At 41.2% G+C, this 27881-nt stretch overlaps 1 protein-coding gene across 5 annotated transcripts; it reads right to left on the bottom strand.

Moving 5' to 3' along the window:
- Positions 1–258: 258 nt before the first annotated feature.
- atg16l2 (ATG16 autophagy related 16-like 2) lies at positions 259–27881 on the bottom strand. 5 transcript variants are annotated; one of them, XM_084063745.1, is made up of 18 exons: positions 27629–27881; positions 23205–23259; positions 22750–22837; positions 20527–20600; positions 19701–19961; positions 19242–19307; positions 18955–19020; positions 17499–17552; positions 16068–16170; positions 15844–15949; positions 14223–14293; positions 14000–14071; positions 12623–12743; positions 10924–11029; positions 10007–10153; positions 8687–8734; positions 2034–2135; positions 259–634 (listed from the first exon to the last, which is right to left on the bottom strand). In XM_084063745.1, exons 1-18 carry the CDS (start codon positions 27777–27779, stop codon positions 541–543), a joined length of 1785 nt encoding a protein of 594 aa, XP_083919871.1. In that variant the 5' UTR covers positions 27780–27881; the 3' UTR covers positions 259–540. The 5 variants fall into 5 exon arrangements, with proteins under 5 accessions (XP_083919871.1, XP_083919872.1, XP_083919873.1 ...); XM_084063746.1 differs by having other exon boundaries at positions 16068–16167; XM_084063747.1 differs by having other exon boundaries at positions 19722–19961.

Below are 27881 nucleotides of genomic sequence, written 5' to 3'. Positions count from 1 at the left end.
CAATGAACATTTATTGTGTGTTAAGCACTTCTGTTAGCTCAATTATCATCTGATGCTTAAAATCATCTTCTTCATAGCATTACTAATACGTTTAGAGGCAAGGTGGAACTGCTTGTTAGGAGCTTTATTTACACCAGAAAGCAATTCAGGGTGGGCAATAATTATAAATATATGTATTTTACATATCAGAAGGCGCATATCATTGCTTGGGGCAGAACCCTCGTGTCTCCATATTTGTTTTGTTTTTGTAAATGAATGAATGAATGCCCTACTTCGTCGTACAAGAGTGTCGCAAAAGTAGCGAAAATCAATCGACCTACTAGCTTCCTACCCTCACTGTCAGGGAATCCCGGCAGGACCATAGCCTGCATCATTTTGTTTGTGCCGAGGCAGTTTCTTATTGAGTCATGTTAATCTATTAACGTGATTGAATGATGTTAAGTGTTGCTATTTGTCGTTGTCTGTGTATAAATAAGGCAGTATGTAGTGTGCAACAGGGTTTTCAAAGTGACAAGCGGTGCTCCGTTGAGATTGGCCAGGTCAGATGTCACTCCAGAGAACTGCCCGCCTGCTCTTGTCTACGCTGACGACAAATTCTCCTGATGGCGACCAAGAGAGAGAACTAATCGACGAACTGAGAGACAGAGAGAGAGAGAGAGAGAGAGAGAGAGAGAGAGAGAGAGAGAGAGAGAGAGAGAGAGAGAGAGAGAGAGAGAGAGAGAGAGAGAGAGAGAGAGAGAGAGAGAGAGGCAGACAAAGGCAGGGTGACAGAGAGAGAACTTATTATTTATTGAGCTTTTAACTTGATGTTTTGTCAAAATTGTCATTCAATTCAGAAAGAAAAAAGTGCAATAATTAATTTGTTCCTCTATGCGATATCATTACTTAACGGTGCATCACATATACATTTAATCAAATCATTGTTGTGATGTTTCTATGCTAACTATTTAACTAAAAGGCCCTTCATTTCATTTCATTCAAGCGAGACACCAGTAAAACTCAGTGTCTTACTCACTAACCAAATATCTATTTGTAATAGCATGCATGATGTGATATTGTTGGTAGTCACCAGGCCTGGAAATATTAATTTGCTGTATGCTTTTATTGAGACAACACAATCAACTAATACAGTATGTGCAGATTGTGCACCAGCTGTCCATGTTTTTTTGTTTTTTTTTCTAAATCCATCCTCGCTCTGAGCTTCTGAGTTCCCACTGAACACTAAAGAAGCTTTTCAGGTGACAAGAATGAAAGCGGCGGCTTGTGGCTTTGTTGTCACTATATGTGTTACTTTATCGCTCCAGGCAACATTGTGGCTTGTAATGAAAAATGTTCCAGTCAAACATGTGACAGCCAGTGACAATACAACATGTGGTGCAAGGTTTGTTGATAGGACAGTAATTTGACAGGAAATGGGGCGAGAGAGATGGGGAGTGACATGCAGCAATTGAGCCTAGGTTGCCGGACCACTACGCCAGGCGCCCGGGCCTGTAGCAGTGGTTTTAATTCCATTGAATATATGTATATAGACACATGCATATATACATATATACTGTACAAATAGCAAATAGCGTTAAGAGTTCCCGGTTGCATTTTATGGTGTTAAATGGGTCTTGGATGATCTACACAGGAGCACGCTTGTGATTGTCAGGCAAACAATTGTTACTCCCACGATACACACAAATAAAGGCTGTACACGCCGATTGGTGAATCGCACACGATTTTTGTGCTTATCGAAAATACGCACCCCTTTAGTCATTTTATTTAGGCACTATTTACGAACAGCTTAGTGAATCAGGCCCATTGTATTTATATACTGTGTACACTGTGTTGTATAACACAATATGTATATATTATTTATTACTAATTACAGGAATTACACAAATTAATGTAGTTTTCTAAGCTTTGTTACTGTGTTTCTGAGATTTGCACTCATACATCTATGTGTTAAATATGTGGGCTTGTCTAATTTATCAAACAGTGCACTTATCAAATTGATTGGCTGACTGGATGATTGACAGGTGAATCATTACCTGTGTTTGTCTGGAAGGCGGGACTCCAGGCTGCCGCTGGTGATGTTCCAAATATAAACGGCTCCATCAGCAGATCCAGCCGCAACATAGCTCCCATCAGGACTGGATAATAGTATCATTATTGTTATTATTATTATTATTATTATATCATACATCATTTAAATGTTCTAATATAGAGCACCAAAGTCTGACGTCACTGCCACTAGAGGGCGCTGTTCCACTGGTTCGTGGCTTTACTTTTTGTTTTGAAATCCCCATTTGGGAATCTTAGATCACGTCATATAAGAACTGTGTTCCAAACATAAACACACCACCCTGGCATTTCTGTCAGGGGGGTGGCTCTGCATCGTTTATGATATTCATTCATATTTGATAAAGCCTGTTTCTGGCGAAAATGGAATTAATTCTGCCTTGAAAGTCTTAAGAACTACTACTTCCGGGTCTGAAATCACTGTCCCTTCAGCATCATGGGAAATGTAGTCTTTGGGTTGTTTGACTCATTTCTAGTGTTTATATTGTGTTACTCTTTGGGTAAATGTGTACATTTACACCTTCAGTCGATGCTTCATATCCATATGTAGCAAAATCGCCAGGGTGGTGTGTTTATTTTTGGAACACAGTTCTTATATGAGGCGATCTAAGATTCCCCAATGAGGATATCAACACAAAAAGTAAAGCCACGAACCAGCGGAACAGCGCCCTCTACTGGCTGTGACGTCAGGACTTCGGTCCTCTAATTGCTCACCACTTAACCCATTAAGACCTGGTACGCATCTGTGTCACTTTAGATTTCTTTGGCTATTCAAAAATAGCAGATATACAAGCTCATGGCGCGGCAGTAGATCTGCTATTTTTGAAAAATCTTGATTTATTTTATTTTTTTCAAAAAACTATTTAGAAAACATTTTTAAGAATCGCCTCAGGTCTCAATGGGTTAAACCCCAGAATCCGTATTGTGGGGAAAGCGTTTGCTGAAAATAGCCGATCGACAAGCTTACAACACGTCGCAGCTTGTAAGCGCGTTGTAAGCTTGTCGATTGGCTATATTTTCAGCAAAAGCTTTCCCCACAATAACGAAAAACAGAAAAGACACTAGCATAGGTGGGCATAGGGACTCCACTCAACCATATGGGGTTTAAGTGGCTAATACATTACATGTAATTTTCACCAAACCACATGATCTAGGTTTCCATGATTCAGTGGAACTAATTTACATCAAAGGTGCTTAATTTAGGAAGATATGCCATCCCACGCCTCGCCACTAGGTGGCGAAATGGTACGCAAAAAGGTCTCCTAAGTGGGCCCCATCTGATGTCAGATCTCGCAAATGCTCTACTGTTGCTAGATATCGCAAGAGTGCTTTGCTGGGAAAGAGAAAGGTCGATAACAAAGTTGATTTTCTCTCTGAAAATGCCATTTTAGAATCAGCATGCTCTGAAGATTGTGTGGCTTCACTGGCTTGTGAAGAATGGGCCCAATATTTAGTTCAGTGACCATGGGGCTAAAGAATCGGTCAGAAGCTGTGTGCACGTTCACTTCTCCCATTGCAATCAATAGACTTGTGACCTACTTCTGGTCTCCTAGAACATTGGCTCTCAAAGTGGGGTCCGGGGGCCCCCGGGAGTCCTTGGCGGGGTACCAGGGGGTCCCCAGCTAAATGAGTTAATATAGCGTCACAATCATTTTAACCACATTTTTCAAAAATAGCAGATATAGAAGCTCATAGCGTGAGGTTGCAGATCTGCTTTTTATTTGTTTTTTATTGTGAACATTTTCGCGAATCTTTGGATATCCAACATTTGCATCTCAAATCTTTGCTTCTGGCGGTCCCTAGAACCAAATATTTTGCGATGGGAGTCCACATATCATTTTGGGGAAAAAGATTGAGAACCACTGTCCTAGAGAGGCAACCACCTATGCACACAGATACGAGAAGTGAAGCAGAGATGGCGTGTCTTGCTTTTCTATTGTTTGTCTTGGGTGCAAACATGTCCCATGTTTCAGTGGAACTACATGTCCCATGTTCCAGTGGAACTACATGTCCCATGTTTCAGTGGAACTACATGTCCCATGTTTCAGTGGAACTACATGTCCCATGTTTCAGTGGAACTACATGTCCCATGTTTCAGTGGAACTACATGTCCCATGTTCCAGTGGAACTACATGTCCCATGTTCCAGTGGAAATACATGTCCCATGTTTCAGTGGAACTACATGTCCCATGTTTCAGTGGAACTACATGTCCCATGTTTCAGTGGAACTACATGTCCCATGTTTCAGTGGAACTACATGTCCCATGTTTCAGAGGAACTACATGTCCCATGTTACAGTGGAACTACATGTCCCATGTTTCAGAGGAACTACATGTCCCATGTTTCAGTGGAACTACATGTCCCATGTTTCAGTGGAACTACATGTCCCATGTTTCAGAGGAACTACATGTCCCATGTTTCAGTGGAACTACATGTCCCATGTTTCAGTGGAACTACATGTCCCATGTTTCAGAGGAACTACATGTCCCATGTTTCAGTGGAACTACATGTCCCATGTTTCAGTGGAACCTGTCTAAAGTCTTTCCCTGGGCAGTGGGCGAACGCTCGTACACAGTCTACTGTTCAATGCACTGCATTTGCACACCGTTGAGTGTCTACTGTTAAGTGCACTGAACAGTGTGCAAATAATATCAACGTACTTCCATTTGAACCACACGGTGCGAGTGTCTCTCAGTAGTTGACACTCAGTCAGAGTGGATAATGAGTCGTTCAGGTGCAATGTCAACCTAGCCTGATTATCAGCCTGAAGCTGCGTAGAGCTTCAGTCTGAAATTGGCTCCAATGTCCGTGATGTCCGCGATCACAAGAGATCTACGGATCCGTCTACATCTGACGTCATCGCACAGCTTGTTTTAGCAGATATTCGCTGATTGGCTTGTCGTTAGACCACCCCCACCTCCGACTCTGATTTGACAGATTTTTCTTCGATCGTGAAAAGCCATAGGCTGACATTATAATGCCAGACCAAGAGGAGCTCACTCAGAGAGTGGGCGGGGTCTATGGTCTAGAACCAGGCTAATGTCAACCGGCTGTCAACAGGCAGGCTAAGAGAACAGAATAAACTATTCTCCACAATCTTGGATGGTGTGAGGTTTGTTCACAGACCAAATAAATACAATCAAAGGGATCAACTGATTTTTAACTCAACACTTCAATTCATACTGGAATAAAACATTTACATGTGTTTACTGAATTGAAGTATAATAACAAGAGTTGTATGTTTTTGTGTGTGTGTTGAGTTGAGTGCTTATTATTTCCATTTCACATTACAGAGCCAGCAGCACAGGTTCTATTGACACTACAATATAAAACCAAGTACAATGCTGCCTCTGTTACAGAGGCAGCATTATATATACTAAATAGTCCACAAGGGAAATCACCTGGCTCTGTGAGATTTCTCCTGTGGACCATTTAGTATTTGGATGATTCAGAAGCAAAGTAAATTATGTTATTGGATTGTTTGGGATTATGGCACTGCAGAAATACACTTGTGGAATACTTTAATTAACTTGGACATGGAGATCCATAAAACACCAACAATGAAGGGGAGACATTGGAAGTCATCGCAGTGGAAAGGGAAAGCAGTATCTCTGCTTGTAAGCAACACACTTGGCCTGTGCTAGCGCCAAAACCACTACTGGGAGGGTCCTAGTACACACCAGTTAACTAGTTCAACGGTGTTCACTGGTGAACTGGATTCTATGGTGGACTCATTAGAGGCCAGTTCACTAGTCCCACCATTATTGAACTAGTTAACTACTGTATTCAGCCTACAATTAAAACATCATTTATTATCAAAGACTATTTATGAATGACTTACTTATGGTTAATCAATCACTAATTGACTCATTATGGAACACAGCACACTCATTCTGTTCTCTGTCGCTCAGACACAGCTGGTGCTTCTGTTGTCATGGAAACAGCAAAAATATAAGTCACACAGCTGGTAATTATCTCTTTCTCGTTTGTGTCCCTCTATCCTGGAATCAAACTACCAATTGTCCTGCACTGTCTTTCCTACTGTGTCTCTCCTACGCTGTTTGAAATAAGTTAACGTTAAAGTTTATTTCGGTCATAAGCCATATACACATTAACACATATGGCAATTCTATACATTCTTAAATTTGCAGATATTTTAAAATAATTTTCACAACTATTCCATTTTTGTATCGCTTTTGCAGATACACATTGTTTTATTTTTATATTTGTTCCTTAGTTACTTAAAGCATATTTGTTCCCCTCAACCAATACCTGCTCTCTTTAGCTTCAAACAGCCTCTGAATGCAGAATGGGAGTTGCTTGTTGTGTGCTTTGTATGCTATTAGCACAGTTTTTAGGTGAACTAGATCTTAAAATGTTAAGGTATTCAATTTCATACATGGCTTATTAGTTGGTTCATAAATAAGTAACAAGGTCTATAAAAACAAGCCCAAAAGAAGCGACTAGGCCACATGAGCTAAACATATACATTGGCTTTTGGCTATTTAAAAATCACACCCTGTGTGAAGGAAGCGGTGCCTTTGGGGCGGGCCTTAACTCATTTCAGTTTGTCCCTATTGGTGGTCTGAGTCCACTTACCAAATTTGTACTTGGTAGCATGCTGCAAACTGGAATGATGGCTGTTTAAAGCCCAGCCAATGGGCAGACAGAGGGGGCGGGGCTTAAGTAATGACAGTTAGTCCCTATTGCTGGCTTTAGTCCATGTACAAAATTTGTACTCCATAGCATGCTGCGAACTTGAGTTATGGCTGTTTGAAGGCCAGCCAATGGGAAGACAGAGGGGGCGTTGGCTTCAGCAATTCATGCTGGTCCCTATTGGTGGTCTAAGTCCACATACCAAATGTGGACTTGGTGGCATGCTGCAAACTGGAGTTATAGCTGTTTAAAATCCCATGCTCATACGGGCGCTGGGGGTCCCTGGACCCCTCTTTGATAACGTCATCAATTCATGCTCGTCCCTATTGGTGGTCTAAGTCCACATACCAAATTTGGACTTGGTGGCATGCTGCAAACTGAAGTTATAGCTGTTTGCTTCTTTGCCGTGCTCATCCCGTGCTCAAACAAACGGCCCGTGCTCAAACAACCGGACACGCAGACAGAGTCAAACGTAGAGCGGTTGGCACCGCTAAAAATAGCTGATCTACAAGCTCACAATTTGTCGCATCGACGCGTTGCGAGCTTGTAGATCTGCTAAAAACATTTTAACGACAACAAACAAATCTGGTATGGGGGTCCCTGGCACAAAAGAAGGGGGCATCGGTGGACAAATACATATTAACAGTCCCAAATAAGCACCTACACTTTAGAGACAAGCCCAAAAAAACGCAACCCTCAACTACCAATATAACGACTTTACAGGAAAACAAGACCTAAGTCCCTTATAATAAGCAGACATCTAAATTCATTGTACGGGCTTGGGCGGCCGGTGAATGCAACCGATGACAAAGCTACACCCACTGTGTTTTTGTAGGATTCGCATTTACCGCCTTTACCTCATCGGCTGAATGCCTCCGCCCAGGTTAGGATTCAAAGCTCTGAATTGTTCAAAGTAGAAAAACTAAACGAGCACAACTCAGTGCAAAAGGTCCAATGCACGAAACAAAGAACTGCCAGCACTGCCAAACGTCTCTCTGGTGCTCCCCAATGTCAATGAATGGCAGGGACGTGCACAGATAGACTCCAGTGCTAGAGCACCTGCCCTTTGCCCTCTTGACCAGAAGTGCCCTTTTGAAAAAAGGGCACAGCAGGGGTCTTCAACAGGGGGTCCGGGACCCCTAGGGGGTCCTCAGAGTTACCACAGGGGGTCCGCCAAATATTTATGTGATAGGATTTTTCTTTTTACCATAACCGCTCGAAACCTAGCATCCCTTTTCGGAGGAGAACTTTAGCCGAAAATAGCAGATCTACAAGCTCACAATGGGCTTGTAGATCGGCTATTTTTGGCAAAGAGGTATAGGTGTAGAGGGAAAAAAGAGCAGACCAAGTAAACTAAAAAAATATATAATTTACTTGAGCACCTGCCCCTCAAAATGTCTGTGCACGCCACTGATGAATGGCACGGGCATACTGTACATACACACGGACGCGTTCCGGGCGCCAAGCCTTCTTCAGCGTGAATCTTTGAATTGTTACCACCCACACCTGTAGCCCACACCGAATTAGAACGTCACCACACTTATCAGTAGGCAGAGATCTCTGAAAATCTGTCTACGCAAGACTAGTTTTCTTACACCGTCTCTCTCTCTCTCTCTCATAATGTCCCACTGTCTGTCTCTCCTACAAGGTCTCCATTAGCCCATTAAGAGCTGAAGCCGATTCTAAAAAATTCCGTCTAAATCAGTAGTTCTCAAACTGTTCAAAAATAGCAGATGTACAAGCTTGCAGCGTGGCACGAAGTGAAGCGCCGTGAGCTTGTAGATCTGCTATTTTTGACTAGCCAACGCTAAAATCTAAAATGACACAGATGCTTTCCCGGTTTTAATGGGTTAGTGGAAAACTAAAGTGAACGACTCAAGCAGCTTATCAACAAACATTTTAATTGATTAATTAATACACAACAATAATAATAATGTCTTCAATTTAACTTAAAACACACACTGACCTGAAAATAGCTTTAGTGCTGTCACTTCCACATTTAAATCCATCAGCTCTGATAGACAGAAAGACAGATTGAGAGAGAAAGAAATAGAGTTGGGACAGAGAAGTTAGTAAAATACCCATTAATCACTGTTAATTACTGATGAAATGAAAGCAGTGTAAAAATCAGTTAATACTGAGTAACATCTAGTAAAAAAAATATTGTTTCTACCAGTAATGCTCATTTGAAAAACTATATTTTGGTAATGAGTGTTTTTTTTTTTTTTAATTATTACATGTTTGTGTATATAATAGTCTGTACGTTAAAAAGATTTTCAAGGCCATGTTCATAAGTTATAAAATGCTTATGATCACTGTAGGATGGAAACCTGTTACTGATTCCTGAAAACTTTTCAGCACACAAATTAAAAAATATCAAAAGTAGCAGATCTAGAAGCTCAAAACGTGTCGCTTCGCGGCACGTTTCAAGCTTGTGGATCTGCTACTTTTGATGCTTTTGTGTGACGCTGTAGTATGACCAAGTTGGGCATTCATTTACAAAAAAAACACAAAAAGTTATTATATGGATATAACAAGGTTTCAGGCCGACAATAATGAAATGCAATAATATGTTAAAATGTGTGTGTGTGTGTGTGTGTGTGTGTGTGTGTGTGTGTGTGTGTGTGTGTGTGTGTGTGTGTGTGTGTGTGTGTGTGTGTGTGTGTGTGTGTGTGTGTGTGTGTGTGTGAGTGAGAGAGAGATATTAGATAGCATATTGTGATATGATTCTGACAGCTTTAGATCCGTACATCATACACAGGATCATCTCCAACAATTAGAATATTGTGAAAAACGTCATATACGCCCAATATATATATACAGTAATCATCAAGATTTCACTTTATGTGCAATGAATCTAGAATATACAAAATGTTCACTTTTTAATTATATTACAAAAAAGAAAACAGAAAAAAAAATCTAATTGTTTGAGATCCTGTAATTGTATCAGTGAATGTGTGTGTACGTACGTAACTTTTTTTAAAGCTATAAAGCAGATTATAATTTATCTGTTACATAAAATATACGCTCAATTACATATCTAAAAGCTTACTTTGACTTTTATGAAATTGTTTCCGTCTAAGAAAAGCGTGAGATGAATTTAAAGTAAGGAACATAAGAACACATCTTATAACTTTCCATTCAGGAATTCCATGTACTTGTTTTTAGGGTTAGGAGGAAACTACAGACAGACAGACAGACAGACAGACAGACAGTGTTTGTCTCTGTAGGACAGATGTTTGTCTGTAGGACAGACGGATAGACAGACAGACTGACAGACATGTACCTGAAACTCAGCCTCCCATTGGTCCTGAGGTCCAGCAGCTGGAGACTGTCGTCACGGCAACAGGAGAGCAGCTGCCTCTGATAGGGACAGATGTCCAGTGATGTCACCTTCCCCTGAACACATACCTCCTGAGTACAACTACACACCCTACACACACACACACACACACACACACACACACACACACACACACACACACACACACACACACAAACGGTTGTTTCACAGTAGACAGTCTCTATTGTTGCATTCCTTAATCATTCTCTTTTGGAATGAAACTAGTAACGGTCATCTGTCTGTCTTTCTGTCTACCGTCTCTCTCCCCATCCGTCTTTCTCTCCACAGGGTGTATGACTTGTTGCTAGGTAACAGGGGAAGATGGGGAGTTGTCGTGATGAAGGCTGAAGGGTGTGAGCGTGTTGGTGTGGGGGGTGAATATGCGCACGTCTGTATATTTGCAGATACCCTAGCATCTATCCCTTACCTGTATGCAACCGTTTTAACTGATTGCTGTCAACATGCAACTGTTTTAACTGATTGTTGTCAACATGCAACTGTTTTAACTGATTGCTGTCAACATGCAACTGTTTAAACTGACTGTTGTCAACATGCAACTGTTCTAACTGATTGTTGTCAACATGCAACTGTTTTAACTGATTGTTGTCAACATATTGTCTTTCTTTGTTGTTCTTAAATTATTTCAAGCCATTATGTGTAATCAAGCCATCATTGTAAATGAGGGTCTCCCTAAATGATCTCTCAGAGAATTTTAAATAAAGGTTGAATGAACATTTGAGTGTACTGTATGTGTACTTGTGTGTGTCTGTGTGTGTGTGTGTGTGTGTGTCTGTGTGTGTCTGTGTGTGCGTGCGTGCGTGCGTGCGTGCGTGCGTGCGTGCGTGCGTGCGCGTGCGTACCTGCTGTCCCACATCCTGATCTTGCCGTCATAGTGTGCACTGATCAGACTGTTGACTGAGCACACAACGTCACTACAGTACGACAACACCTCCACTGTGTGTACACCTGAACAACAACATGAACACACAACGTCACTACAGTATGACAACGCTACAAAGTGACAAAGTGTATCTGTCGCAGAGTCGTTGTGGAAGTGTTGATCAACACGCTGGTTGACGCTATCAAGCATGCGTCCGACGAGCAAGAACAATATAATGGAAAATAAGGCCTGGGTTTAAATAGAACTAGCAAATGGAAATAATCTGTTTTACCCCCCCCCATTACAAGCAGGAATTGTGTGGAGAGCGAATGTGAGTGGATATGGTTATACAACACTTCTGTAGCTTGTGTAGCTTTGTAGCTGCAGTTGAAGCCAGCTCAACTTAGCCTGGTAAACCCCCCCCCTTCCGGAAATCTCATTTGATTTCAGGAATTGGTCTGGTCTACAGGCCTGTATGGGCAATTTGGGAGCTGGGCGGGATTAGTATCGTTGACTGACAACCCCTTCAGCCAATCAGCAGTTTGTTCCCCTTCAGCCAATCAGCAGTTTGTTTTCCCCACCACCAGCCAAAAAGGGGACTTTTGAAAAGGCCGTGCCGAAAATAGGTTGCTTTATTCGGATACATGCGTGTCACTGCCCGCCCCTGTCGGTTCTCTGAATAAAAATAAATAAATAGGCTCTGTCATGATTAATTGATCACAACTAAATTCTATCCGAACAAAATCTTAGTAAATTCCGTGCCTCAAAAAAGAAGTTTGAGAGCGTTTTCAAGTTTTAAAACCAAAACCAAAAACAGCGGACAGAAAACAATGGCTGCCGTTCCATTTTGGTCGGCTGCACTCTGTTCCATTCGGTTTCACTCGAACTCGCCACCTGATTGGCCAACTTTCGCTGTCAATCACAGAACAATGAGCGAGGACGCTGATAGGAGAGTTCATGTTATGAACTCCGGAGAAACGCCCAGACAGGCCTGTAGGCCAGACTCACTACTGAAATCAAATACAAATGAGATTTCCGGAGGGAGGGGTTCCCCAGGCTAAGCTCAACTTGGATTGTAGCTCTGTAGATTTTGTAGCAACAAGCATCGGCGTCGCTTTATCAAAAGTTTGCAGGAGTGGCCCGTTTTGAACAAAATGCCGCAAATCATGAATGCAGCGTCCGATTGCGGTGAACCCTACGTTGAGGAGCAAATGCCACCCTTTTAACATTGCTCTATTATAGCACCACCAGGAGGCCGATTCTTGCTAAACATCATTTCTTTAAAAAATATATATATATTGAAATAGAAAACATAATTTCTTTATATTACTCCTACACATTTTTTTCCAAATATCATGCAAATCGGTACACACTATCTCTATAGACAAGTGATCAAGACGGATCCGTCCTAATTTTCATATTACATCCTGATTGGCGAATTCCAAACATTGCTGGCCCACACCTGACCTGGCGGAGACCTGTTCTCTAAGGAGCACTTTTTCTATAATTTCCATTGAAAATTAATGGTAGACTATAGCTTTGTATCTGCATGCTGCTAGTTTCCATTGAAAATTAATGGTAGACTGTAGCTTTGTATCTGCATGTTGCTAGTTTCCATGGCAGTGTGAACGCAGCGTCAGTCAGTCAGTCAGTCAGTAAACCAGTCAGTCAGTTCTTACAGGCTGCTCTGTGCAGATCCCAGGTCTTGAGTGTTCGGTCTGCGCTGGCCGTTACAACCTGATGAACACCTGGCCTGAACCTGACTGATGTCACCTTCCGACTGTGACCTGTCAGACACAACTACACACACACACACACACACACACGCCCGCACACACACACAAATACAGGCAATATGTTGTTTACCATTCAGACAGGCGAACACAGTACTTTGGGTAATGTGAGTGAAACCGTTTGGTTGGTAATGTTTTGTGTTTTTTAAAATGCAATGTTCTTGTCTCTAACCCTCTAACTTTTTGTCTCTAACTTTCTAAATAAAGTGCTTCGTTTTTTTTATGCAATGTTTTTGTCTCTAAGCTTCTATGTTTTTGTTTCTAGCTTTCATTAGAGTAAACTTCATTTTCCCTTAAATTCCCTTATGTTTGGGAACCACTGCTTTAAAACACAGTTTGGTGCCCGTTGCTGTGTTGTATCACTTGACTTCCAGGAGAATACAAGAATACTGACATGGTGAATGACATGAAACATTAGAATCTGCTCTTCTGGCAGAGAACGTCATATCGTCTCTGTCCTGTCAATCTGGGAATCCATTGTCAAATAAAAAGGAAAAACAGCGCTCCCTCTGCTGTTTTTAACTTATTCATTTGACTCTGGGCGGAGCTGTACGGAGTACCCGTGCTCAGGGAAACCAGGGTTTTGGTCTGCGTTCAGCCTTTCACTTCCGGTGGTGCGACTATGTTTTCATTCCCACTAACAATATTTCTCCACGGAACACTAACACCATTTCTCCCAAAGAACATGGATCGTTTTGGTTATAAGCCCACTTGTTTCTATGATGAAAGAGCAAGTTAAAATGTTATTAAATATCCGTGGTTTTGTCGGCTCCGAGGACGCCATTGTTAAATGAGTTTCTGTTTGTTTCCATTGGGGGACGAGCCGCACACATGTCAATCCCGCCCACTACATTTGATTGGGTAAAGCATGGCCTGCTTCCTGATCTGATGGCACGCCCACTTGTAGTGTGCATAGGTTCTCAACACGGCTACCGACAGATTCAAGCGCAGCGATGGATCTGTTCTTGAGAGATTACTGTCGTGTGGAAACCTCATATGTCCAAAACTGTTACTTTTCAGGATTCAAATAAAAAAATAGCAAGAGTAGCAGATTCACAAGCTCAAAACGCGTGTCAAGCTTCTAAATCTGCGACTTTTGATGCTTTTGTGTGACTAGTAGTATCAAGTAGGGCATTCATTTACCAAAAAAGTAAAAAATATGGAGATAAGAGATTTCTGCTCGACAGCAACGATATTGTGACTGATTATGTGTTTATGTGTCAGATATCCCAGCATGCACTGGGAGGAACTGACAGTAATTACCTTGGTAACAGAGTCATCGAGGCACCACAGAAGAGCCGACTTATCATAGGACCCAGCGATAACCTTAGTGCCCTGGATAACACACACACACACACACACACACACACACACACACACACACACAAATGTGAGTTATCAAAGTTCGTATCTGTCAGGTAAAGTACTTATTGTAGTGTGTGTGTGTGTGTGTGTGTGTGTGTGTGTGTGTGTGTGTGTACACTACCATATGGTTAAACTCTATACTGGTGATTCCCTCAGTGCTGCCATCTAGTGTTGCTCTGTGCTTCAGTGAGCCTGAAAAACATTAAGACACACACGCACGCACGCACACAATGGCCAAGAAGTGAAATAATGTTGTAATAATTTCTGGCTCCATATCCGATTGCACAGCCTTCTATTAGATACCTTGTCATGTTCTTGTCATTAGCAGAGGTTAACAGGACACCCAAGGGTTGTATGCGTGTACACATCTTTAAGCTGATTGTGATTTATAAGAGGAGAGTTGCGTACAGATATGCATGCACATGCTTTAAACCAGGGGACTTCAACAGGCCCTAGGGCAGGGGCCTTCAACAGGGGGTCCGGGACCCCTAGGGGGTCCTCAGAGTTACTACAGGGGGTCCACCAAATCTTTGTGTGATATGATTTTTTTTTTTACCATAACCACTTGAACCCTAACGTCCCTTTTCTGAGGAGAACTTTAGCCAAAAATAGCAGATCTACAAGCTCACAACGCCTCGCGCTGCGAGGCGTTGTGAGCTTGTAGATCGGCTATTTTTGGCAAAGAGGTATAGGTGTACAGGGAAAAAAGAGCAGAGCAAGTAAACAAAAAAAGTTTAATCTGAAACACAATTTTATACAATATAGAGGGGGTCCCTGCTTCATCTCTCTCTCAGCTAGGGGGTCCGTGGCCTGAAAAAGTTGAAGACCCCTGCCCTAGGGGGTCCTCAGAGATATCTGCAGGGCCAAATCTTTGTGTGATAGGGAATGTATTTAATTTTTTTTTACATCCACACAACCACACAACCAATCTAGCAGATCTACAAGCTCACAACGCGTCTGCGACGTGTTGTGAGCTTTTAGATCGGCTATTTTCGGCGAAGAGGTTTGGTTTACTGGGAAAAAAGAGCAGACCAAGAACCGAACCAAAAGGTCAAGTTTACAAAGTATTGCGGGTTCATGTCGTTAAACATGAATCTATTATATGTAGTGGGAGGTCCCTGCTTCATCTCTCTCTCAGCTAAGGGGTCCTTGGCCTGGAAAAAGGGCTGAAGACCCCTGCTTTAAAGCATATGCACTTACCAGGCTACCCCAGGGGTCTATACTTGGCTCCCTCATTTCTTCCCCTTTACACCAAATCTCTTTGCGAAAAATAGCCAAATCTCACTCACGTATCACAAGTTGTGCGCTTGTAGATCGGCTATTTTTGCCAGATTTTCACCCCAAAATAGGGACGCACGCTACGGTTCACGTGGTTAAACCTGATTATGAATTAATTGATTGAATACTTAATTAGTCAAACATTTAAACGGTACAGAAATACAGTAAAGCACTTGGGCTAAAAGGATAACACAAGAAAGTCCTGGGGACTTCATTGTGGTCCTATGTAATCAATTAATCAACAGAGCATAGAATATTAATATTAACACATTAAAACATCAACAGGTATATTTACAGAGGAGAAAAAGGAAAAAGAAATAACAGCATACATCCACCACTTGTAGTTTTCTGACAGCTTTTTCAGGCTGATTGTCTTTGAATGCACGCCATTAAATTTTTTTGTGTACACGGAAACCTATAATATCCATACAGTTTTATGACACCGTAGCGTTTTCTATGCGTACCTGCAAGGACGTCCCAGAGTTTAATGAGGCAGTCTGTTCCTCCCGTCGCCAACAGGTTGGAAACGGAGCTGAACCTCACAGCATTAATGCCTTGCTCATGAGCATCCTGGACAGATAGACAGACAGAGAGAGAGAGAAGTATGAGGGTGTGTGCGTGCGTGCGTGTGCGTGCTTGTGTGGTGTGTGGTGTGTGTGTGTGTGTGTGTGTGTGCGTGTGCTTGTACCAGTATGTGTAGAGCTCTAGTAGGGACCCTGGCTGCTAGACAGAATCCTATTGGACAGCAAACATCTTCCTCAGAAGACACAGAATACACCTTCCTCTTCCTGCTACACGCGCGCGCGCGCACACGCACACGCACACACACACACACACACACACACACACACACACACACACACACACACACACACACACACACACACACACACACACACACAGTGAGTGTGTGAGTCACAAATCATTATAGTGCGGATGGATAAGTGCAGATAAATGAATAACTTACTTCTAGTATGGATAAGACTAGGGCCGTCCTGATCATAACATTTTACTTGACGATTAATTGTCATACAAATAATTGCGATTAATGATTTAATGGTGTTTTTGGTATATTGGAACACAATACAATATAAATAAAAATTACATTTCTATTTGGCTTTTAGACTTTGTAAACAGAAATTGCACAGGGCGGATTATGACGAATAGCTTAAATATACAGAAAAAAGAAGAAATGACGAATAGCTTAAATATACAGAAAGAAGAAGAAATGACAATGATAATTCTATACTTTCAACATTAAAAACTAATTGTGGACATGGCAGATCTTCAAGCTCACGATGCACTGTGAGGTTTTAGATCTGCTATTTTTTTTAATAATGTTTAATAATGTATGAAAATATTTCAACATGGATACGATTATGACGATAATGCAAAAATAATTGTGATTATTGGAACTAATTGCCATCAGGCGACTATGTAATAATTGTGACAGGCCTAGATCAGTGGTTCTCAACCTGTGGGTCGGGACCCCACATGATTTTGGGGGGGCCCCAGATGACAGTAAAGTGACAGTTTAAGGACTTTTAAGACCTTTTGAACTCATTCACTGCCACGGACGTAATTAACGTATTTTTTTCCAATTACCAATTCTGCCACGGACGTAATTAACGTATATATTTTTTTATTTGATTTTATAAAGGATCACACTGGTCTTCATCTCTCACAGTGACCATTTTCACTGTAAGACACCCGGATACGGAAATAATGTCAATCCAAGATTTTCGTTAAAAATAATTGCTGGCAGTGGGCAAACACAGCCAGAAATAAATCTGGCAGTGAATGAGTTAATACCTTAAAAAAAAAAGACTAGTGCAAGACATTACTGCATCAAAAGTAATCAACAAACTATACTATAAAAACTGGTCAAACATTGGCCAAATAGTCAAATAATATAAGAAAGAGGCAAACATTGTCAAACTAAATGTAATGCCTCAACTCTTACAAGTCCTAGTGCTTGTCGGGGTGGGAGGTCCCCAGTTCAAATATGATTATTTTGGGGGGTCGCGGCCTGAAAAGGTTGAGAACCACTGGCCTAGAGAAGGGTCAGATCAATGAGTCAGAACTCAGATAAGGGTCAGATCAATGAGTCAGAACTCACTCAAACAGCTCCTTGATAGAGGTCAGGAGACGTGATGTCGGCGCAGACGACGACCTGGGAAGGAAAAACATTTGAAATGATCGACTAGCAGGTAGTGATTACTGTTATTAATTTAAACAAAAATAACTACCATGGTCACATCATCAAACACACGGGCAGGTATCTGTTCAAATCATATATTGGGACAATACATAATAATGTAAGAAGACCATTGCATTTTTTGGTGTTATTCTTATACTATGTTGATGTATTGAATACATAGGCAGTGATGTTGCTAGGTTTTCAATGCAATGGGTCCTGGGATGCAAGGGTGGTCTTTTAGATGGGTCCCAGGGACATTTTATGGGTCCCACAAAAATGCACAGCGTTTAACTCGTGTTTCATCTTATATGGTTATATTCATGTAGAACATGTATCTGAAAGAAAAGTACACAATTCCAAATCCGACAACTAGTACTTGTAGTACTTGTAGTACTTGATTTTTTTTTTTACATTAACCACTTGAATCCTAGTATCCCTTTTCTGAGGAGAACTTTAGCCAAAAATAGCAGATCTACAAGCTCACACTTGTGAGCTTGTAGATCGGCTATTTTTGGAGTTATAGGTGTGTAAAGGGAAAAAAGAGCAGCAAAAGTTTATCTGAAACACAATTTTATACAATATAGAGGGGGTCCCTGCTTCATCTCTCTCTCAACTAGGGGGTCCTTGGCCTGAAAACACTGAAGACCCCTGCTCTACAGGGAATTATTTGATATCTGGCTGCACGGAAAGACACAAGAATCACAGCTGCCATTAATTAGTGCTGTTCAGTGTTGATTGCCTAGTGGTCAAATTGGGGTCAACGAGCCATCGTTAACTTGCTTTGAAGTTGGGCTGTAAGTTGCGCAGCACTTTCACTCTCTCCCTCTAGCAGCAGCTCGCAATGCCCTGAGACAGAGAGAGAATACTTCTCCATACGGCGGTGTTTTACCGAGATTTTTCTTGTTTTCTGCACTATGCCTTGTAATCCGCGGACGGCTTTGAAATCCACGGATGGCCTTCAAATCCGCGGTAATTTCCGCTAAATTGTAGTGCGTCCCATGGACGCAACGAGGGTGCCGTGAATGCGTCCTTTTTCAATATGGTGCGTCAGAGACGCAGGACGCAGGCCTATGAGCATCTCTGCATAGGTCCCCAGGACTTTGTTTGTGTTATCCTTTTAGCTCAAATGTCTGACTGTAGTCTGTGCAGTTTACATTTCTGTCTAATAAAGTATTCAATAAAACCATTCTTTCAGATAAAGGACATTTGTCCTGGAGACAGACATCTGATCATCTCAGATCTCACTACTGTTCTTTTTAACCCAGCTTGAAATGTTCACAATGTTAGTGTGACCATTAACATGACAATAACAACACAAAATGTAACTGATAGGAACTCTTTGTTATGGTTAGTGGGGGGGGGGGGGGTGTTGTACCTGAGTAGTCGAGGCTTCTCTGAGGATGGAGAACCGGGAGCGCTCACAGAACTACAGCTTCCAGAACTACAACAGCAGAAGAAGAAGGGAGAACTAGATTACACATGCACAGGGTAAGGAGATCAGGTAAATGAGAGGGCCAAGAAAAGTGCGCTCCTCAGAGAGCAGATCACAAGGAAGTTACAGGGGAAATACTGTCGCTTTTCTACAACATCACTTTGTTTCGCAACAGGTGCAACACAAAATAACAATCCATGTGTAGTGGACGATGTGTTGTACATTCTTACAGTTCCAGGTTGATGTGGCTGCTGGCAGCTTTCTCCAGGTCTCTCTGTAGTCTCACCTCTCGCATTCTGACAGACAAGACATATTAACTTTTAATAGTATTGTGTTACTGTTACCACAATAATAACACTAATAATAGCAATGTCATAATAATGTATTATTATTATCTCCAAATGTAAAATCTGAAGTTCTGTACAGGTCTAGCGCATTGTGATATCTGGCTGATACCGACAACAAGCCTCTACGACCTACTTACTGTACAGGTTACACTTGTGTTTGTACTGGTGGTAATGTACTGGTTATAGTGCTGTTTGTACTGGTGGTATTGTGCTGGTTATAGTATTGCTTGTACTGGTGGTATTGTACTGGTCATAGTGCTGTTTGCACTGGTTGTACTGCTGGTATTGTGCTGGTTATAGTATTGGTTGTACTGGTCATAGTGCTGTTTGCACTGGTTGTACTGGTTATAGTGACGTTTGTACTGGTTGTATCGGTTGAGGCGTGCAGCTGCCTGCTGTTTGCTGGCGATCAGCTCCTCCAGGGCGTGGTGGCCGACGTCCTGCTGCCGGCGGTAGGCCTGGTCCAGCTCACGGTGTCTCTCCAGCAGGAGGTCGTAGGTCATCTTCAGAGCCTGGTTGTCCTCCCGGACCTCACACACCTGGACCTGTAGCGAGCCACGCTCACTCTCCAAGGAGGACACACACCTCTGGTACACAGACAGACTGCAGACAGACACACAGACAGACGTAAACGAATATTCAAATTATTTTTTTAATGTTTATTTGACAGGTATAATACAAAAAAAAATGTATCAAGTTATAAAAACAAACAAAATATATGTTTTATTGGATGCGAGCACTTGATACATTGTTTTTTGTATTTTTTCTGTCAAATAAACATTAAAAAAAGTTTTTTATATTTTTTTATAATAATAATAATAATATTCGACTATTTCTGAGGAAAGTTACCAGCCCTAAGACAGAGACCACTTAAAGACAGACAGAATGTGGGTGGTAAAGCTCCCAAAAAGCTTGTAGAATGGCTATTTTCACTGAATGTTCGGTTATGTCTGGTTAACTCTACCACACTCTCAAAGTTATTTCTAAGTTTAAGAGTTCAGGTATTCACACATTCCAGTTAGACAGGTCTGACACACACACACACACACACACACACACACACACACACACACACACACACACACACACACACACACACACACACACACACACACACACACACACACACACACACACACACACACACACACACACACACACACCTTACCTGACTTCTTGTTCCTCCAGAATTTTGTCTCTGACTTTTTTCTGCTGCTGAAACTCCACAACCTGCATGACCAGCTGAAAATATGACATCTTATTATTACTATTATATCACTATAACTATGGATATTTACTAGTAGGAATGGTAGTAGTGGTCATACTAGTATGATGGTAGTAGTAGTAGTAGTAATGCTAGCAGGAATGGTAGTAGATGCAATACAGCAGAGGCTCAAGCCACTTGGGAATCAGAATGTTCCCGGTTCGATCCCCAGCTCTCCCTGAGTTAGTGTTAAAGTGTCCTTTAGCAAGACACTGAATCCCTAACAGCTCCCAATAAGCAGATTGGTGCTTTGCATGGCTCTGCCGATGGGGGTGAATGTATGGGTGAATAAAGTGCCCATTTTAACCCATTAACTCATTCAGTACCATTGACGTCGCCGACGTCAATTGGCACTTGGCACAGGGATGATAAAGCCAGAAATAAGTTTGGCACTGAATGAGTAAAGACCTCGAACGCATCTGTGTCGCTTTAAGATTTCTTTGGCTATTCAAAAATAGCAGATATACAAGCTCATAGCGCGGCACCGAGTGTCGCGCTATGAGCTTGTATATCTGCTATTTTTTGAAAAATCGTGAAAAATATTTTTTTATATATTTTTTCCGAAAAACTGTTAGGATTTAGAAAATGTTTAGAAGCGGCCTCAGGTCTTAATGGGTTAAAGTGTGAAATATGAGAAAGGGACACTCAGCAGAGTGCATATCTCCACCAGCCCAGGTGACCTACCCAGGGCTGAGTCAGAGGCAGAATGTGACATGAGATTGGCGGGGATGATGGGTGTGGCATGTATGTTGTTGGACACATGCACTTGCATATAGCAATGGTTCTCAACCTTTTCAGGCCACGACCCCCCAAAAGAATCATAATTAAACTGGGGACCCTCCACCCTGACAAGCACTTGGAATTGTAGGACTTGAGGCATTACATTTAGTTTGACTCGGTTCCACAGATACATATTGTTAAAATAGCCAATCTTTTTTTTGCCTCTTTCTTAGGTAATATTTGACACTTTGGCCAATGTTTGACAATTACTTTTGACGCAGTAATGGTCTTATTGCAAAAAATATGACAGAGGTATTAAAAAGGTCACTTTAGAAAAGTGCAGATAGTGAGAAAACAATGTTGCACAATAACCCATTAAGACCTGAGGCGATTCTTAAAAATGTTTTTTAAATCAGTTTTTTGAAAAAAATCAAAAAATATTTTTTCAAGATTTTTCAAAAATAGCAGATCTACAAGGTCATAGCGCGGCACTCGGTGCCGCGCTATGAGCTTGTAGATCTGCTATTTTTGAATAGCCAAAGACATCTAAAGTGACACAGATGCATTCCAGGTCTTAATGGGATAAAGCAAATCATCTGGGGACCCCCCAAAATCATGTGGGGACCCCGACCCACGGGTTGAGAACCACCACTGGCATATACAGTAGTATTGTGTGGTTGAAATGACTGGGTATGTCATGGCAGGATTGCATTGACTAGGATCCGTTCTAGGATAGGCGCATATGTGTTGATGTGCTTTTAGATTAGGTATTGTAATGTTGGGAGTGTACATCTGTCATCATAGCAGCAGCGTTTGAGCAATGGAGCAAAACTGGCCTGGTGGAGGCAATAACTAGTAGTAATAGTGGTTGTGGCATTAGTAGTAACTATAGGGTTGGGATCCTTTAGGATTTTAACGATTACGGTTCCTTAACCATTCCCTCTTAGCGGTCCGATTCCTTAACGGTTCTCTTTAACCGTTCCCATAAAATCCTCACTGGTTCTGAAAGTGAGGTACAGGGACCCTCTGGGTTACTTGAGGGGGTTCCAAATGGACCCTTAAAAAAAGGGTCTGTAACTTTGAGAGTGTACAAATGGAACCAAATGGACCCTCACGGGTCCATTTGGTTCCATTTGTACACTCACCGAGTTACAATGGTCCTTAAAATTAATACGTTTGAGAACCCCTGGTATTGTAATTGCATAGCAGACGTGAAGTCCACATACCAGATCTGACAGTGTGATAAAACCGGTTCTGGAAACGGTACCAAATGTAATGGAACCGGTTCCGGTTCCTCAATGTTGGATCCGGTTCCTCCAGTTCCGGATCCCAACCCTGTCGTAATTAGTGACTCTGGGTGAGAGGCAGGCATCTGCTAAATGCCTAAATTGTCAATTGTAATAGTACTTCTCCTGTGGTTTTATTCAGCTTGGCATTCTGGGAAGCCAGGGATGACAAGGAAGCCAGGGATGACAAGGAGTCACTGGCAGCCAACCTGAAACACACAGATTATGAATGTGAAAAATGTGCACAAAACGCGTTGCATCGCTACACGTTGTGTGAGTTTTTTTTATTTTTGCCGATTAGCCTACTTTGTGGTATACACAAGAAACGTGGTGGTGCTGACACACACACACACACACACACACACACACACACACACACACACACACACACACACACACACACACACACACACACACACACACACACACACACACACACACACACACACACACACACACACACACACACACACACACACACAGTGCCTTGTTGTAAAAAGACAACATTCAGTACAGTCCTAACACACATCCTTTGACATACTACAAATTCACCACTAATGATGCACACACACTTACTTTGTTGTGCATAGAAATCCTTTGGTGAAGTTTGTTTTCTCCAATAGTCTGGTGTCTGGAGAGAACACAGACAAAAACAGTAGATGCACCGTTAGAAACAATAGTACAACGATACAGTACTAACCATTAACAAGACCAGTGCAACACTACAGTACTATCTCAGTGCAAAACGACAGTATTACTATTAACTCAGTTAATGTAACTACTTGGGATAGCTTCCCTTCTCAGTCAAATTGAGTTTGTATTAGCATTGTGAGCCAAAAGCACTGTTGCGCTTTCTCAACTCTTGCCAAGCAGAGCCGAGGCTCAGTAGTACTAACAAGTAACTGAAAGTCAGCAATTTAATCATTCACTTTCGTTATGTTTCATGTCCAATCTGTGGGAAGAAGACACTGGAGCAGCTCGGACAACTTTAAGCTTTTTTTCTTTACATTAATGAAATAAGCAGAGTATAGGACAACTTTAAGCCTCTTTACATTAATGAAAAAAGCAGAGTCTAGGACAACTTTAAGCCTCTTTACATTAATGAAAAAAGCAGAGTATAGGACAACTTTAAGCCTCTTTACATTAATGAAATAAGCCGAGTATAGGACAACTTTAAGCCTCTTTACATTAATGAAAAAAGCCGAGTATAGGACATCTTTAAGCCTCTTTACATTAATGAAAAAAGCTGAGTATAGGACAACTTTAAGCCTCTTTACATTAATGAAAAAAGCAGAGTATAGGACAACTTTAAGCTTCCTTACATTATGAAATAAGCAGAGTATAGGACAACTTTAAGCCTCTTTTTCTTTTTTTTTTGTAACCCATTTTTTTCCACCCGGTGCCAATTTCCTTAGTGAGCCTTGGCGCTACACCAGCCCTACACCAGCGCTACACCAGTCCCCCACAGCCTAGGGATGCCAGGGCCGAGCTCATGCTTCCTTCAATGCATGAGAGCCAACTGACCTTCTTGTCACCTGACAGGGTGGAGTTTCCCCGGTAGGACGTAGCGCGTGGAAGGAACACGTTATTCCAACCAGTTCCCTTCCCCTCCATCAGGCGCCCCGGCTGTCATGGGGGAGGCGGTATAGTGACCAGGATTACTACATGTTTTTGTGAGGGTATTAACTACCCTAGGAGACACGGGGAGAACATGCAAACTCCACACAGAGTAGGCCCTTTCGCCAACCCCACCTAGGGTATGGGCGCTGATGACGCGGAGGAGAAGACACGCCCACAGCGTCCCCGGCGGGAATCGAACCCAGTACCTTCTAGCTGTGAGGCGACATCGCTACCGACTGCACCACCGTGCCCTCGTCTACTTTAAGCCTCTTTACATTAATGAAAGGTGCCGAGTATAGGACAACTTTAAGCCTCTTTACATTAATGAAAGGTGCCGAGTATAGGACAACTTTAAGCCTCTTTACATTAATGAAAGGTGTAGAGTATAGGACAACTTTAAGCCTCTTTACATTAATGAAAGGTGCTGTGTATAGGACACGAAGTGACTGACATGTCAAGGTTACTACATCTTCCTCAGAGTCATGTGTCAGTAGTGGTTGGTCGTCAGTAACCACTTAAACCCATTAAAACCGGGAAAGCATCTGTGTCATTTTAGATTTTAGCTCTAGATCGTCTCTGTCGGGTGGAAACCTCATTATGTCAAAAACTGTTACTTTTCAGGATTCAAATTCAAAAGTAGCAGATCTACAAGCTCGAAACGCAGAGCTTGTGGATCTGTTATTTTCAATGCTTCTGTGTGACGCTGTAGTATATGATCAAGTAGGGCATTCATTTACGAAAAACACAAAAAGTAAAAACATGGAAATAGAAGGTTTCTGCCCGACAGCAACAAGTACGAATCTACAAGTAACAAGTAAGCTAAAGTTCTATTTTCATACTTGTTCCTGACTCAGAAACCCTAAACACTCAAGTGTTACATTATTATGAACCTGTGAAGAAAAAGTAGGACAGGAAATTAAAAGACAGCTGACCGTAACAGTTCAGAAATGTGTGAAATGTTCACGTGTAGAAGAACAATACAGTCATTCTTCAGAAAAAGACACTATACTTTATGTGTGAATTATTTCTGGATGCTGTGAAAAATATTAACATTAGCCAGTTGTACCTTTCAGTATCAGAATACATTTAGCCACGTAAACTTAGCAGTATTTACAAATCTCGTCATTTGTGGTGTTGCGAGATCCCGTCAACAAATTCAGGACGGTATATGTAACTTAAAATGAATACGCCAGTGGCTCTCAAAGTAGGGTCCAGAGACCTCCAGGGGTCCTTGTGGGGGTTCCACCGGGGGGGGGGGGGTTAACCAAATGGACCCTTACAGGTCCTTTTGGTTCCATTTGTAAACTTTGAGTTAAATTAACACTGACTCTTTTACAGTGTAGAGCTTAAAATCATATCAAATGGTACCAACATTACAGAGTCATGCAAGAATATTAGAATTATGAATTTAAGACAGAAATACCTGCCAAAGTACTATATAACTCACCCATTTATGTTGAAATTAATTTTAAAGGCAAACTTTTTTTTAAAATTGGGTGCTTTTCTGAAAAACGTTCTTCCTCCGTTCAAATAATTTATGGCATGACATTCCTTTTGCTACGTTTGTACAAATATTGTTATGTATTGTATACTGTCTATTTATGAATCTGTGCTCCATATGATGACATTAATGCATATCAAACTGGGGGTCTTTGAAATTAAACACTACTGTCTGCTACCAGCAGTACCAGAGGTAAATCAACGCTATACAAACACCTCACACTGTCACACACACAAAGTAACTCACTACATTTACTCAAGTACTGTACTGAATTTGAGGTATTTCTACTTAACTGGAATATTTCCAGTAATTTGGCCAGGACAACCGTAACTTAACCTGGAATAAATAGATGTCTCAAACACTCTGACCTCTAATGACATTCCTAGGGTGGGCTGTTTTTTGCTGTGAGCACTTTTGCAGTGAGTGACCAAAATGGACACTTTTTTGATTGGCTACTGATTGATACTTTTACTTATTAGTAAAACATTTGAGTATCACTTTTTCCACCAATGGAATGTGTGAGTGTGTAATTTGACAGAGCAAGCATCTGTATACTTTGTATCAATACTTTGTATCTATACTTTGTATCTATACTTTGTATCTATACTTATACTAAAGTGCTGGGGTTGGGGTTATTTGTGCACCAAAGCAAACAGCTCACACGTGATTACTAATTTATGAATATCAGTGGTCGAAAGTAACTAAGTACATTTTTTAGGTACTTTTACTCTACTGGAGTATATCCAATTGTGTATACTTTTACTTCTACTCGACTACATCTCAGAGTCAAATATTGTACTTTTTAATTGAACTTCAGTTACTAGTTACTTTGTAGATTTGGATTATTATTACAAAACATACATTAACCACTTCAGCCCTATTTAAACGTTGGCTATTTTCAAAAGGTTTTTCTACATTTAAAAAGTTGTGACATGGGACATTCTGCATAATGAGTACTTTCTACTTTTGGTACTTTAAGTACATTGTGATACCAATACTTTTGTACTTTTACTCAAGTAAATGTTTAATTCCGGACTTTTACTTGTAACAAGAGAATTTCTACATTGTTGCAGTGCAGTATTGATACTTTTATAAGTAAAACATTTTAGTACTTTTTCCACCACTGTCTATACTTTGACTCAAGTGCTGCTGGGTGGGTTGTTGGGCTCTTTCTTTGTGCACCATTGCAAACAGCTCACACATAATTAAAGGTAGGGTAAGTGATTTTCTTTGGTTAAGTGTTAAATAGCTCTATATTCTGATAGTACTCATTGCTATAGAGTGTTTGTTCAGTAAAAGGAGTCTCCTTGTCTCTCCAGCTCTTTATGAAAACAGAAAATGCATTTTCGTTTCAGTTTCAGTTTCATTTCAGATTTTATCAGGATAGAGAACTCAATCAGGATATATATTAAACAAGTGAAATTGGAAGTGATGACACTAAGAAATGAGCAGACAACATTGGAACTGGAACACTATAAAAATTAAGCTTAAAAATGGGCACTTTCTCCTGATTGGCTGAGATTTTGACACCTACCTGAAAATGTATTTTCTGTTTATTAAAGAGCTGGAGAGACGGGGAGACTCCTGTTACTGAACAAACACTCTATAGCAATGATTACTATCAGAATATAGTGCTTTAACCTTTTAACAAAATACTTTTTGTTTTAACCAAAATATATCACTTACCCTACCTTTAATTAATAATAATAATAATAATTGAGCAATAGTCAAGCAACTTTAACTTATCTAGATACTTTGTATCTATACTTTGACTCCAGCGCTGGGGTTTGGGTTCTTTGTGCACCAATGTAAACAGCTCACACATCACACATCATGAATAATTAATCACACATCATGAATAATACAATAATAAACGTACAGAAGCGGATGAGGTCTTGGAACTTGTTGTGTTGATGTGTATCTCTGTGTCTCAGCTGTGAGATGATGTGATTCTTCCAGAAGACCTCCTGCAGTGGACTCTTCATCTCCATTCTTCCTGGATCTCTCAGCGAAACACTGCCACTCATCATAGCAGCGAAAGCGACTGAAACACAAACGTATCACTTTGTTGTTTATGTCTTAATACGATCTTTGATCGCCATAAATCGTCGCATAAATGTCTGTCAGCAGCA

This window comes from Gymnoscopelus microlampas, assembly GCF_963454915.1.
Source record: "Gymnoscopelus microlampas genome assembly, chromosome: 8".
Classification (NCBI taxonomy): Eukaryota; Metazoa; Chordata; class Actinopteri; order Myctophiformes; family Myctophidae; genus Gymnoscopelus; species Gymnoscopelus microlampas.
This window is presented reverse-complemented; position numbering and strand designations above follow the sequence as displayed.